Here is a 15380-nt window from a genome sequence, read left to right on the forward strand (position 1 = left end):
TCTCACTGCAGCGATACACTGACAGCCTATTACGAAGTGTGAAACTAACATTCTTATACAATTCAGAGTTTCAAGTATCACATTACTGATAAATGGTAGTTCTGCATATTAATTCATAAGCACTATGCAATGTGTTGTGTGTGTTTCTTTTTTAAAAGAGGGATTTCCAAATGTCAAGTTAAAGTCTTCGTATGAAACATTCACTTTTAAAACGTGGTTCTGTGTTGAAATCCATTGGTCCCATTTGACGGCGTAATAATTATCTGTCTCATGGCATCGCAAGTATTTTCAGTGGATTCCAGGTCCGGTGGGACGAACTGAGGTTTGTAGTGGTGATCTCTGGTTTTGGGGCTCTACCTCCGCTCTCCGTGGTCCTCCTCCACCCACGCTACAATCTTTCCCTCCCAGCCGGGCACGACTGCTCCGTCCTGAAAGACCTGAAGAGGCGACACGCCGCATTCACACATCTGAGAGAGTCGCATCTCTGAACAAAGGTCGTGATGGAAACCGAAAATAACTACTCTGTGTTATCAAATTCTCTGGGATGGAAATCAGTCACCCACAGTGTTTTTGAAGTACGGCACAGTCACAGATATTATTAGCATATCTTACACTATAACTGCTGCTTTACATTCACCCACTGAAGCTGATATGAAAAACAGTGAGAACTGTAATTTCATTCCCCCGCCTACCTCCTCTTTCACGGTGCCAAACTCCGGGTCAAGGGCCTTGAAGTGGTATCTGAAACTGCCTTGTCTGTCTACGGCTGCCTTGAAGTCTCGCAGAGTCACCTCACCCAGCCTGCAAGCACACACTGTCAGTCCTGATCTCTGCACGCACACACCCACACAGGCATTAAGCTTTGCCCGGATAAACATTTAACCAGTGAGTATAGCTCTGGACACGCTTCAATCCAAGCTCCGACACAAAACAGCAATTTCCAAGACAAATCGTGCATGCTCCAGTAAAAGAACAAACGAAAACACAGCATCACAAGCCCACCCCCCCCAAGTGTGTTTATTTTCACCTTTTTGGGATGTTAATCAGAAATGGAGTGAGTGAGCGATCGGTGAAGTAGAGCACTTTAGTGGAGACGGCAGTGTCCAGGCCGGGGCTGCTGTGCGAGTGTGCCATTTCTGGAAATAATTACAAAAACAGCAAACATTGTTTTTCCACAGTCAACGTCGGAAACAGCCGGCGGTGTCCTCCGCTCACGCGGCTGCGCAGCTGAACAGCACAATTCCATTAAAACAACCAGAGTTAAGATGTTGCAGGGGATGACAAATCCTACAAGAAATTTAAAAAGAAAAAGCATTGTGTTTGTCTCACTTGAGCTGGGTGGCCAGGAGTCACGGTCTGTTGAGTTGGCTCTGCGTCCCGGCGATTTAAATTCCTCCTGGAAGGAAAACCAATTACTCGTGGTAAACAGTAGAATGGCATTTGTGGTTGAGTCATCATTCATCAAGTGACAGACATGCTACTAGTTTTTAAGATGTGCTGTGTGTGTGTGTGTGTGTGTGTGTGTGTGTGTGTGTGTGTGTGTGTGTGTGTGTGTGTGTGTGTGTGTGTGTGTGTGTGTGTGTGTGTGTGTGTGTGTGTGTGTGTGTGTGTGTGTGTGTACCCCTCGGTCCTTTCTGCGCTGGCTGTCCAGAGAGTGCAGCCGGTCCATGAGGCTGGCCACGCCCTGCTCCAGGGTGTCCAGGGTGTGATGTTGGGGGTCATGGCCTGAGAAGCTGTCCCTCAAACTGCGCAGTGCTTCCCTGACGAGCTGCAGCTCTTCACCCTGGGAAAAAACAAACTATTGGAAATATCTGTCGTCATTTTTGACAAAAGTTCATAATAACTGATTACAAATAGTCCTTGTACGGAAGAATTGGGTTTTTAAAAGGTAAGACTATCATAACACAAATACTTTTGCATCATGATATATGTTGAACTGAAGGAGTCAGCAGTGTGACCTGGTATCTAACCATTTACCTCATGTTTATTATCAACTGAAAATCTATAAGCTTAAAAAAAAGCACAGTTTATTTTTCTCTTATTTTTTTGAGGTTTCTTTCAAAGTATTCTAAAATGCTTTGAGCGATGGATTGATGTGTTGTTTGAAAAAATACTCTGATATTCCTTTTGTCTTTCTTAAACTCAGACTAACTGTTATTTCAAGTAAACAGCCCCAAAACACATTCATTTTCTAAAAGGGACTAATGAAGCATCCGCTTGTATTTGTTTATAAGTATGTTAATAGAAGTATTAATCATATTAATAAGTGCTCACCATTCTCTAGCTGTTTATTTTATTTTATTTATTTTATTTATTTTATTTATTTTATTTATTTTATTTATTTTATTTATTTTATTTATTTTTTTATTTTATTTTATTTTATTTTTTTTATTTTTTTTATTTAATTTAATTTAATTTAATTCTATTCTATTCTATTCTATTCTATTCTATTCTATTCTATTTAATTTAATTTAATTTAATTTAATTTAATTTAATTTAATTTAATTTAATTTAATTTTATTTTATTTTATAGCACTGTATTAATCCCCAAGGGGAAATTGATACCAATTGACCCATTGGTAGCAGCCGCACAGAGCAGCTAACCACTGCGCCACCGTGCGGCCCGATTAAAAGCAACTTTCATCACTAAGGCCTCTCTCAATCTAAAAAAAGGCAAGATTGTTATAATGTGGTTTATAAACGCAGTTACTTTAATGAAGTTTACACTTTCTGAAATCAAATAATAACGAAGAGCCCTACGTAAGAAATTTATCACAAGCCGCCACTGTTATGATTGTGTTGTTTATAATTAAAAAGTTGAAAAATCACGAGAGGACAAGGCTTTCCAGTGACCCCCAGATAATCCCTTAAGCCTTAAGGCCTGCCACACACTTTTAAACGCACCGCTTGGCCAGCGGGGCACTGAGGTACGGTGGCCCAGAAGGGTCAACGCAGCAGCAAAAGCCACAAAATAAATGCAAAAATGGGAAAGATTAATGAAACGTAAGTAAAACGCTGCTGCTCGATGGTTGTGGTTAATGTTATGTGTCTTCCTAAAACAGCAATGTCGGTCACCGTGTTGAACCAACAAAATACGTAGTCCGTTAGAAAATATTGTCCCCCGGAGAGAATCCCTGTTCTGGGTTGTGGCTTTTGCTGTGGCGTTGTGGCTTTTGCAGTTGTGTTATGGCTTTTACTATTGCGTTGACCCTTGTGGGCCACCGTACTGAGGCTGAGCCAAACGGACACTGGGTCAAAACAGGATAAACTAATTCAACAGTCCATCACAGAACGAACACAACAAAATAATAATAATCAGACATGCTCTCATCTTACATGACCAAACATTTGGATTTGGTCTTTGGATTGTAGGCGGAAGCTAAAGTGCCTTTCCTTTTCTTACAATACACCATCAAATCGTGTAAAAGTAGACATTACAAGTAAGAACAGTGTACATACTGGTGCATTATGCTTGAATGCTGGAGGGGATGTCGTTGCCACTGAGTTACTGTATCCACCGTTTTCACTCCTGTATGACTGAGACAGAGACAAATATAGGAGCTGAGATCTTCTGACAGATTTCACTTTCACTAAAATGCTGGAAGACGACCACGACAAGGCGTCTGTAGTTGAAGTAAACCCTTTAATGCTGTAGCAAATTCCTCTGAAGAAGAGCCTCGCCGTTGTGCAGAAACTATTAAAAACACATCAGTGAGTCACACCGTTGCACTGGGTGCCAATTTTTATTTTTTTTATACATCTTTTATCTGTAGTTTATTTTGAGTCGCTCTCACATAACAATCTGCTGCAATAAATGCTCAGTGGTGCACGAAATGTGTATTAATCCACCACTGAAATCATCCCCCCAACAAATGCACTATTTACTCTGCCTTTATGAAGGCTATTCCTCCCACGCATGCCTCAATGCTTCGACTCTTGTGCTTTCATCAAGTGCATTTTTTTTTTTTTTTATAAGGACAATGTTCTTGTGTGAATTACTCAGCAGACACAGATTTTAAAGTGGATTATAAGCAAACATACGATATATTGGGATGATACTTTAACCGCTTCGTACCCGTTCAAGGCCGACTTCGTGTGCTTTATGCTGAGCTTCGCCGAGCTTCTGTTGCTGCTGCTGCAGAATTCTGTCCTTTCTTCCCAGCTGCTGCTAGTTTGACAAAAAAGACAGATGACACATGGCCCTCATATTTGTATGCGTGTCGCCGAAGAAAGTGCTGTCGTGTTCATAACATCAGACAATACCTCATACTCGCCCAGCAATTTGTTCCTCTCGCCCAGCTTGCGCTGGAGCTCTGCCTGCAAAACATACATCAAGAAGGTGATGTGTGACTGGCACGTTCCTCTGGTATAAACCGACTTTTTGCACGGGTCAGGACGGTCAAATATTTCATCGTGTCAAACGGAACTCATCACTTGTCTCACATTTTCCCCTTCCAGCTGATCTTTGGCCATGTTGCACCTCAGTAGTTCCTGCTTTAGCTGCAGCACGGCGTCTTCCTGCACCGCCAGGCGCTGCTGCAGAGCATCCTAATGAGAGGAGGAGGCAGATCAAAGCCACGTCCACCGAAGACCTGAATACAGATAAAGTGCATCCACCCCACTTCTCCACCCCCCCCCCCCCCTCCTTTACAAGGAGAAAAGTACAAATTGTATATCAGGAAAACTGCAGGATCATAAGTCTGGAAGAGAGTAAAAGTGGAACTGATTGAATTATACTCTTTAATCCTTTTTAATTCACAAGGAGGGGACAAACTTCGAGTGAAGAGGTTTACCTTGATGGCCTGAATGTGGCGCGTCTCCTGTTTGTGCCTGAGGAGTTCCCTCTAAGAAGTGAACAAAAGACATTGGAGAAATGGACTCTAATGGTGACGCAGCTCGTCGGTATTAAACCTAATTACATTTACTAACTGTACCTTGAGATCAAGGGACTCCTCCGTGCTTTGGTCCAGACGACTGCGGATTAAAACCTTCAAAGGGGTGCGAGCGAATGGAGAAATGTCAGAACCGATGAGCAGGCAATGGGCCTGCGTGACGGCAGGCTAGCAGATCTGAGAGATTCATTTGTGCACTACAGTGGCCACTCCAGAGGGGAGTGACGGCTGCAAACATCATCACAACAGAAGGGCTGACACAAACACTTCACACAGAGTGGCAAAGCAAGTGTTGCTTTCTCCAGTTAGCAGAGAGGGGGCACTGTACCAGCTGCTGCTCGGCGCTGGCCCGGTTATCGCCGAAGCTCACGGATCCATCCTGGTCCTCCTCCGGGAGGGAGCCGTGGAGCAGCAAAGCCTGGGGACAACCGCACACACATTTATAGGAACACAAATTAAAGACCCGTGAGCATGTGTAATTACATATGCCTGGCAGAGACTCCAATATAATGTACTTATATGTTTTGCATTGCACAACAGCAATTGAATTAAAAGCTTGTCACTCGGGAAAAGCTTGTAGGACGACTTCCTTGTAGCATTATGTCAGTGTTATGTGTGTCCTTAGCATCTATCCAAACATTTCCTATAGCTGCAGCAAAGACTACAGACTAGACATAAGAGCCGAACCCACACCTGTTAACATATAATTATTTTATTACAAAAAAAACTTTCTTCCATTAGTATTCAGCCCTGGTGCACTATATTTATCCTTAAACTTTAGTGTGACAAAAGTACAGATAAATTTTCCTCAATAAATGAGTAAGAAAGTAACAAAGAAGATAATAATAGACGATGATACAATAGAGATCTTTTTTAAAGTAATGTGTCGTTCAATGTCCCACATTATTTCCTGTATTTGTGTAAACGTTCACATTCATTTGCATTCAAAAACCTTTTTGATGTGTTTTTTTTTATCATACATGGTTTACTTCTGTTTAATTATATATTGTACATGAAAAAATAGAAAGATAAAAACTGCATTAGTTGTTCTAATCCAGGATTAGGTACTGAATGCACAGAACAAATCGGACTTAGTTGACACATCATTTGAAAAATGGACGCTTCATTTTTAGTTTGATGTTCACAAGATCGATGAACCAAACTGGTTGATCAGCAAAGATCTGACTGAGAGGAAGATTGAAACTTGACAGCAGAACGACTCTGAGAAATAAAACAAAAACATCAATTCTAGACATTCCTTAGTCATTTTATTACACAACTATTTTTTCACACCAAGTCTGATCTTTTTTCTGGACATTCAACAGAATATAGAATTATTTTTGCTGATTGTAGATTTTTTTTTTTTTTAATCATTCATTCTACAATTTAGGTTGTTGTCATTAAAAAAACATTCCAGAATTATTGATCTTTAACAAAATCTACCATATTCAGAACATTTTTAGAAATGTAATTAATTATTGTTTATTTTTAGTATCTATTTCAGAATTATACTATTCTAAATGTTTTAAGAAAAGCAAGATTTTTATTTGTATTTTCAATATTATTTTTATAAATGTTAAAAATCTGAAAAAAAAATGTAATACTAAATTTAAATAGTATTTTAATGATTACTCTCTTTATTCTATATTCCATTCCATATTATTTTTAAATTGAGAATAGTTATTGTTGATTGTAGAATTTATTTTATCTGCAATTGTTTTATTAACAAAATCTACTCATATTAAATTTCAGTAATACTAGTGATAATACTACTAATACTTACAACTCAAGGACATTTTATACATTCTTGACTTCTAGTATTTAGCACTGCTATTTCATTATTTGTTTTGTAACTGTGTGCATTTTGAATGAGAAGAAATCTGATCCACATAGAAAGACTTACAACTAGAATATATATATATAACTATAACTATAAACAACTTGTATGCTGGTTTTTAATTAAACAAACATTCCCAAAATTAGCAATACTGAATCACATAAATATATGTATGTTGACATATAATAATAATAATAATGATCCGATTGTGTTGATGTGAAAACTTGATTGAATGATTTTAGTTGAAAATTGCAGCTTTTCCAGAGGTTAAACTATTTTGTACCCTAACAATCTGAATATATTCTGATATTCTGCAGAAGATCATGAATTTAAATACAGGCTATATTTTCATGGTGTGCTGTATTTTAACGTTCATCTGCAGCCTGCGGACTCTCCGTGTGTGTTTTCATGGTGGCCGTTTGTTTTATCACCAGGAGTTACCTGTAGGCGGTACACCATCCTCCTGGCCTCCTGCATTTCCTTCTCCAGCTGTTCCTGGTGGGCATCCAGCTGCTCCTCCCAGGATTTCTCCTCCTCCTGCCCATTGTGCCCAAGGGAGGGACACAATCCACACATAGACACCTCTTCTGAATGCAGCAAAGAAAAAGAAGAGGGTATCAGATTTTTTCCACTGCATCATATCTGGCTGTGTGAGAGTTGATGTGCAGCCAACCAACCTGCAACAGATTTCTTCTCTGTCAGCTCAGATTTGTCATCTTGAGGTTCCCCCTGGTTCTCCGACTGATCGGGGACGGCTTCTTCTTTCAGGGTGTCAGTGGACTGGGTGATAACATACTCCTCTTTGGGGGAGTGAGCGGGGCTGGCTGAGCTGAGGCTGAAACAGATGGTGGGCACAGGCAGGCATCAGTGTGTGTGTTCTCTGCCAAATGAATGGTAATAAATAAACTGAGCCACAAAAAATGGAGACATACACTTGAATACATCCCCAAGGAGCACAAAAATGTGAATTAATCCCATCTGGGCTAAATATTTTAAACCAAATCCCTTTTTAAACACACAATGCCCATAGGAATATGAATGATTACAAGCTGTAATACAAATAAGAGAATTAATTAAAAAAAAACAGAAGAAGGAACAGGTTTCAAACCTGTTCAGAAAACACTCGGCAGGAGCAGGACTGTGCACTGCTCTGTCCTTCACCAGGAAATTCCTTGCATATTTTGCCCCCCTCCCCTCGGCTATAATTTCAAAACATAACGCACACAGAATAGCTGGTATTCTAACAGTTTGACGAATAAAGGCTTTGTTTTTCTTGAGAAGATCTCAGAAGCCCGAGGTTCAGGCCGGCTGTCATCTCCACTCTACTGTGTTTGTGGGAAATGGGATACAGCCACTGTGACCTGTGACCTGTGGCATCAAGCATGGTCCCTTCAGAGAAGATTCCTTCTTTCCTGTGTGTGTGTGTGTGTGTGTGTGTGTGTGTGTGTGTGTGTGTGTGTGTGTGTGTGTGTGTGTGTGTGTGTGTGTGTGTCTGCATGTGAAAACAAGCCTGTGACTGCAGGAACAGATCTGAACTGGAACACAGGGAAGCCAAAGAGAAGCGTCACAGTTCATCATCCTGCTCCTGAGGCTAAACAAGGACTGGGGAGAGAAAAAACCCCAAACAAACTGTGGACTTAACAGTGGAATAAAACTGTTTAGAAACCAGAGGATGACCCGGGGGATTGCATTTTGACAGTTTAACATGTTTTCCTCATACATATGGAGTGAGCGCGAGATCATAGCGGACGAGATGTTCTGCTTATCTAATGGCCTTACTCAGCACAAGCTAACATCACAACAGACAGCAAACACTTTTATCATCTGTCACTTGTGACTTCACACTGCAGCTGAGGAGCTAAATGTAGACATGATCCCACGAGGACTCATTTAAAGTTGCTAAATGTCAATCTAACTGTGTGCAAGCCTGATGTTATGTGAAAATGCAAAGTTGTGATATTATTTGTGCTACAAAATCTCCATAAAATGTCATGATATTGAACCAGAAGTGTCTTAGGCTACATTCACACTGCAGGTCTTGATGCTCCATTAGGATTTTTTACTGGGATCGTATTTTTTTTCACATTACTAATTACACGCGACTCTATCAGACCGCCGTGTGAACGTGATCGGACCTGACGGTTTTGGGCCCCATAGCGCAGAAGAAGTCAGCACGCTGTTTACGCATGGCACGCTGGTCAGCACCAGGGTTGCCAGATGTGACTCACTGTTTTCAGCCCAAACAAGGTAAAACCCAAAGACCTCAATAAAAAAACTGCCCAAATCTCAGCCTGTGTAGGAATCATGTTAAAAGCCTAAAACTATTATATGTGTAATAAAGAACAAGCCATAATCACACAAATGCACAAAATAAACACAGTTAAAAGGAAAGAGAGTTTGGCTCCCCAATTGGGGGATACCGGCCATATCTGGCAACACAGGTCAGTTTGTAGATTCATTTTCAAGTGGTTGTTAAATACAAGTCGACAGAATCTAGGAACAATGAGGAGGGAAAGAAGAAGGAGAATGAAGAAAAAAGAAAGTACAATTTTTACCATTTTAGCGGAGCTGCTTCCTCCGGTGTTTATCTGCGACGACAGTCACACGTCAACAACGAAGCAGTCGCATGTAGAAATACTGTATATCAGAATTGGTACCACATATGATGGAGGCCTGGGCCTGGTGTGATTAAATCGGAATTGGAGTTTTCACATGGCCACAAAACAGGTCAGATATGAGTTGCTTGGAGCAAAATATCAGAATTGGCTTTTATTTCACTGCATTGTGAACGAGGCCTTAAATAAGACAATTTTAGGGTATAAATACTGAACCACCATCATCTTCCAAATGAAAAACAATGTCCATGGTAGTGAAACTAATTACTGACTTAGTTGCTTTGAACTCTGTTAATGTTTTGATGTGAAACAAAAGAAGCTTAATATTGAGCTAAAAACTGCATCTTTACATGAGAAAAGTAATACGTGGCATGAATGTGTGAGTTTCCGAGTCGATGTATGAGATTTGACCGTCTATAAGCACCTGAACCTGAACTCAGACCAGTTCAGTCGGTTATTCTACACATATCTTTAAATTGCACCTAATTTCCAAGGACTTTCTCAAGGACATATGACGAGTAAGGCAGGGTAAGTCAACTGGTATATTCAAAGAAAAGTCACAATAGATGACGACAGTATGACTAACGATAGACGTTGTTGGCTCCCGAAAGTTGCCACAATGTGTTTTTTTCCTTAAAAAGTATTTTTCCACAGAGAAAACAATAACAAATATGTGTGCCGAAAGTCAGTTATATTTTGATATGATTGAGCATGTTGATCATTGCACACACTGTCAACTCAATAGATGCTCCATTACAACTATCTGTTTGTTAACTTACTGTTTTGTACAACTTATTTCCCAGTATAAGCGATAAGCACCCTGATCGTGAGAATATCTGTGGTTAGATTCTGGGCATGAGGGTGTCTTTGCTGTGAAATCTGCATGTTCGTTTATGTGTGGTTTTTATTTTCTGGTTGATTTTCTCCTGCAGTCCAATAGTGGTGGACTCAATCTCTCTAAGTTAACTTTAGGTCGGAATGTGTGTTTAGTTGTTTTCCTGTGTGTCCCCTACCTGTTGTCCAATGTCAGACTCACAGCTGGACAAACAGGCATCAGAAAAGTACATTTAATGTCTTTTTATTCTTGCTTTTCAACACTAATGGTTCCATGTACAGTGAAGCAACAATGATACAACCAACATAAACCAGGATAATAATTACAAATCTTGAAATTATTACAAATCTGCGTTATACAGGCTTAAAACAATGAGTTTCTATGCAGACTGTGTGGCGACTCGGAGCATTGCATATCTGGAATTTGACACCTGCCTCATCGTCATGCTGAATGCTGCTCTGTGTGAATAAAAGGACACCTATGACGTGACTATGTGCAGAAATGGTCAAGAACAGGTTGAAACCTGGATTTTCCTCTTAAAAGATATACAGTTATTCACATTATTCAGTGTCTTTAAATTGTAAAGGCATTATTGTGACATCATACAGAAGGGATAAATAATTTTTGAGCAATGAGAATCAACACAATTAAATGACGTAAACTGAGTAAATAAATAGAGTTTATAATGTGACATAGAGAAAAACCTTACATTACCAAATATCTTCTGTAGATACTTTAAAATCCTTCAGTGAATTGATTCTATGCTAAACTAACAAACTAACATGCTCAAAGCGTAGTCACACTGGAAAAGCTTGTAAGATTCAGAAATTCCACTTGGTGACCATTGACCACATTCATCATTTGTGAGAAACCTTTGGTACCAGCTTCTCAGAATAAGTCACTGCACTTAAGACACACACAAAAAAAACCCTGAAGTGAGTGTCTTATCAGCTGCGGCTGTAATTATCCCTAAGTGTTTTTCCAAAGGGGATCAAGGAAGCGGCTTCTCACTAATCTTGTCATTGCAGATGATGACATTATCTGGGTATCCTCTATCATTGTCTCCGCAAGTCGTTCAATAAAGTCTAACACATTTTTTTTAGATGCTGGCTGCTGATGTGTTGCACCAACAGAAAACACGCACGCACACACACACACACACACACACACACACACACACACACACACACACACACACACACACACACACACACACACACACACACACACACACACACACACAGATTAGGAGCATATGGGTTAAGCCAAAGATTAAGCGTTGGGATTTGCAAAAGATGAGCCTCGGCACAGCAGATTAACATTATTTGATGAGCCGTGGTGGAAAATTACCAAGTAGATCTACTGGAGAATTTGGTAGTTTGTGGTGTTTGCATGTTCCCTTCGCGGCTGTGTGGGTTTTCTCCAAGTACCTCAGGCTTTATGACATGATGACATTCAGTTTGATTAAATGTGTTTCAGATTAGTATTGTTTGAGTTTGGGAGCATTTGGGTGTGAAGTTTGTATGTTCTTCCCGTGTGGGTTTCCTCTCATGGTCCAAAATGTCTCTGAGGTTGATTCGTGTACACCGCCTGGTCAGCCCCATAACCCTGAGTTTAATGCAGTGACTTATGAACACAGTGGTTCCTGAAATTGCTGGCAAAGTTTCTCAGCCTTCACATGCAGATTTTTGACCCACTTGAGATGTCAATTTTAGTCTTTTATCTTCTCAAATGTCTTCATTTGAAAGTTTGAAATTCATCTAACAGATCCACTTCATCCAAGTTTGGGTCATGAAGGCTGGAGTCTGTCACAGCTGACAGGCAAACAGAGACAAAGATGATCATTTCATGCCAATTTAATGTCACCAACCCAGTTGTCTTTTAGAGGAAGTACATATTTGAAAAGGCTTTGCATGCACAAGGAAAACAAACTCTTGACCAAAGTGTCACTCAGTTTGCACTTCCAGAGGCTTTTGTAATTTCACAAAAGTGAACTTTTTTGTAGTGATTAGCTCTGATATGTATCTTCTGATACAATGGCCAGAGCCACCCACTTTGGGAGTCACTTTATTGAAACAGCAGATACTAAGAAAACCTTGGTGGTTCCCATGAAGGTCCTCCTAATCAGCAGCAGGGCTTATTCTTTGTTATCATGATTATTGTAAGTTTTGATACAGCAGCTAATGGTGAGCCGGAAGGTTTTCAAGTGCATGTCATAAATGAAAGCTTGCACATCCAACAAACTAGTACAATGCTTTTTATAAAGTCATCTTTAACCTGGTTAACAGGAAGATGTGACTATAAGTTAAGATTAAATGGAGAGACGCTGATGGAGGTAAGACAGGGGTTGCTAGGCAATGGCAGCTCTGCTCACACATACAGGGACACACCCACATCGACTGCACTGTAAACACCGAACAATAACCTGCACCGTTTGTCTTTCTGAGTCGCGTTGGCAGGGAGAAATCCATTCTATAAGACAAAGACTAGGATACACACGGTCATGAAGTGATTGGGATCATGTGCAGTCTCTCTGACTGCAGGCCTGATACGTGGTACACATACTGTATGTGATGTTATCATGCAGTGTTGACAAGAGCTGCTGTCAGGATACGCATGCTGCTGAAAGAAACAATTACAAATCGGCTCTTACCATTTCATCTGTTTGGCTCCCATGCTGGTGTTCACAGGGCTAAACCTCCCATACAGTCAGAGCCCCACATCTGGGTGATGCCCTGCTTCTCGGTCAGAACCATAACCCAAACAGAGCGAGACACAGCGAGGAGGGGAGCAGCCCTCCGAGCAGCAAACCGGAGGAGCCTCCACGTCGCACACTGTGTTCAATCAGGAGAAACAGCACGTTCAAATCCTCTGCAGTGACATATTGCTGAAACATAAAAGCTCCAAATCCTAATCAACAGCCCCGAAACCCTTCCCCTAAATCATACCCGAGCTGAGTCGTGGCTGGCAGAGACGGAGGGAGAGAGGATTGGTGCTCAGCAGCACCGGCGGCTGAAGTCTGCCTGGTTTCTCATTGCTCTCGCTTGTGGTTGAGCTCACCAGCTCCTATTCACGGACACAATGTTTTTTGTTCCTTGTGGACAAGAACTGATGCGCCTCTTGTGCATCTTTTTCAACCCTTTTTTTTTCTCTCTGCCGGCCCTTGTTTTTTTGCATTTATTCCCTCTCTCTCCCTCCCTCCCTTCCTCCCTCCTCTTCGGCTTTGTATCAGTGCGTCCTTCTTTCACTGAGCGAGGATGTCAGACATGGCTCAGTCTTGGTGTGTTTACCCTCCCCCTCTCCCTTATGCCTCCTCCTTCCTTTCCCTACCGCTTCTCTCCTTTCACAGGGAGGAGGAGGAGGGAGACTTTCCTCCTTGCTTTTCCTTTCCCTTTGCTGTCTGTGTACTGTATGTACGCCCTTGCAGCAGAAATCAAAAGTAGCATATGTGTATATAGAGAAAGACACAAGAATCTATAATCCTTTGTTTGTTGATAAAATCACAGCATGCCACACCAGAAAAATACAGCAGGGGTTAATGATGTGTTGTAACTACACAGGCACAGGAAAAAGGGAGTCTTAAGAAAATGGTATTTATAGATTACTATAACCTACAATTTGCAGCTTTGAAACATCATTCATTATGTCCTATATATAGGGAGAGAATAGCTTCTTTTTTTTTTTACTGCAGCTGTGGCAAAGGGCCAATAAAACTGGAACTACATGTTCAATGTGGCAGATACATAGTTTAAACGTCAAGTAAAGACAAAAAATACTTACCATGACATGTGTTGTTAGTGTTAAACACTAAGTAAAGGGCATTTTGGACAAGTACGCTATATTCAAGCTCTCGAAAACATCATCAGGGCAAATGTGAAGTAGGTCTGTCGCAATTCCTCCCAGAACAACATGACAGCGTCTTAAATTCTGCATGAGCAGCATCAATGTGTGTCTCAATGAGCTACTTTACTGCAGATTTATGAATATGCATGTGGGGCTCCAGACTAATGCAGCACTGGGTTTATGCAGAAACAACAGCAGAGGCAAATGCAAGCTGTCACTCTAACGGTGGAGGAATGAATATTCCACTTTGTTTCAAACTCTACAGGGAGCCAAAGTTTGGGAATGTTTAAATAGATTTTGTTAGTTTGGTTACAAATATTGTGGATTTCAAAGTTTTGGGTGAATTTGGGGGCCGGGCCGGGCCGGGGTGGGGGGGTTACTTTCCTCAAGAAGTAATTAGTGTCAAAAGCAATAAGTAGAGACTAAAACTGTTCTTCTTCTTTTATTATTATTTTTTTTAATTTACTGGTCCACTCTGGCTTTGCACTATTTCACTAACTTTTGTCACTTTTACATTTAAAAAAAAAAAAAAAAAAAAAAGACACCAACATGAACGGCATTCATTGTAAATGTAAAAAGAAATTCATTACAAATATAAAATAAGTTTTAGTGCAAAACCATTAGTGAGGTATACAGACTAAAAAGAGCATCTAACAAGAAAGAGATATGCTTTTGTTAATAGAGTTCAATAGTGTCTTAAAATGTGAAAAACATGAGGAGGGCTGGAATTCAAATCAAACTTTACTACTTGTTGAGAGACAAAGCATGTGTGGTATGTAGGGTTGGGGGGGTGTGGGTGGGGGAGGTGGTGGGGGGGCTGGGGTACAACAACAGAGTGAACTTGTCTTCTCACACTTTGAAAAAGCCTTGGCCGCAGGACCTCATGTTATCATTTATGATCTAATATTCAATTTTTAACAAATACTGCACAATGTTTCTGATTATCATTTGGGAAACATGATAACTTCATATTTTTTTCACAATAGCTGATATATCGAAAAATATATTTGTTACTGATCTTATAGTAGTCAAAGATCCAGATTCTCACATATTTCGAGACAGCAGTCTTTATTCAGCTTTGGTGGATCTTGAGCAGACGTCTGCAACCTTTATGACCCAAAGAGACGGTTTTGCAATTTTCCACCAGATTACATTTGTCTGCAGCTGTAAGACATACTAATTATCTGAAATGAAGAAAAAACATCTTTAAAATCTTTTCATTTATTTACATACAGAACCTGAGATTGCGTTCACGAACTTTCATCGCTACAATTTCAATACATTTAATAAAAAAATATTTTGCTTTTGTACCAATTTTCAGCAATGTTTCCTCTTTTATTTTTTGGATTGTTCCGATT

General features: G+C 40.3%; 1 protein-coding gene across 5 annotated transcripts; it reads right to left on the reverse strand.

Moving 5' to 3' along the window:
• Positions 1–163: 163 nt before the first annotated feature.
• Positions 164–13458, reverse strand: dixdc1a (DIX domain containing 1a). Of its 5 annotated transcripts, none has more exons than XM_080460378.1 (16): positions 13128–13447; positions 12833–13013; positions 7407–7564; positions 7171–7316; positions 5221–5310; positions 4935–4988; positions 4794–4844; positions 4444–4548; positions 4264–4317; positions 4076–4165; positions 3460–3537; positions 1622–1783; positions 1330–1396; positions 1028–1136; positions 693–801; positions 164–437 (listed from the first exon to the last, which is right to left on the reverse strand). In XM_080460378.1, the coding sequence occupies exons 2-16, from the start codon at positions 12853–12855 to the stop codon at positions 354–356; spliced, it is 1380 nt and encodes a 459-aa protein (XP_080316504.1). In that variant the 5' UTR covers positions 12856–13013; positions 13128–13447; the 3' UTR covers positions 164–353. The 5 variants fall into 5 exon arrangements, with proteins under 5 accessions (XP_080316504.1, XP_080316502.1, XP_080316503.1 ...); XM_080460376.1 differs by having other exon boundaries at positions 1622–1798; XM_080460377.1 differs by having other exon boundaries at positions 4076–4168.
• Between the last annotated feature and the right edge of the window lie 1922 nt (positions 13459–15380).

The sequence above is a fragment of the Lipophrys pholis genome (assembly GCF_963383615.2).
Source record: "Lipophrys pholis genome assembly, chromosome: 3".
NCBI classification, from domain to species: Eukaryota; Metazoa; Chordata; class Actinopteri; order Blenniiformes; family Blenniidae; genus Lipophrys; species Lipophrys pholis.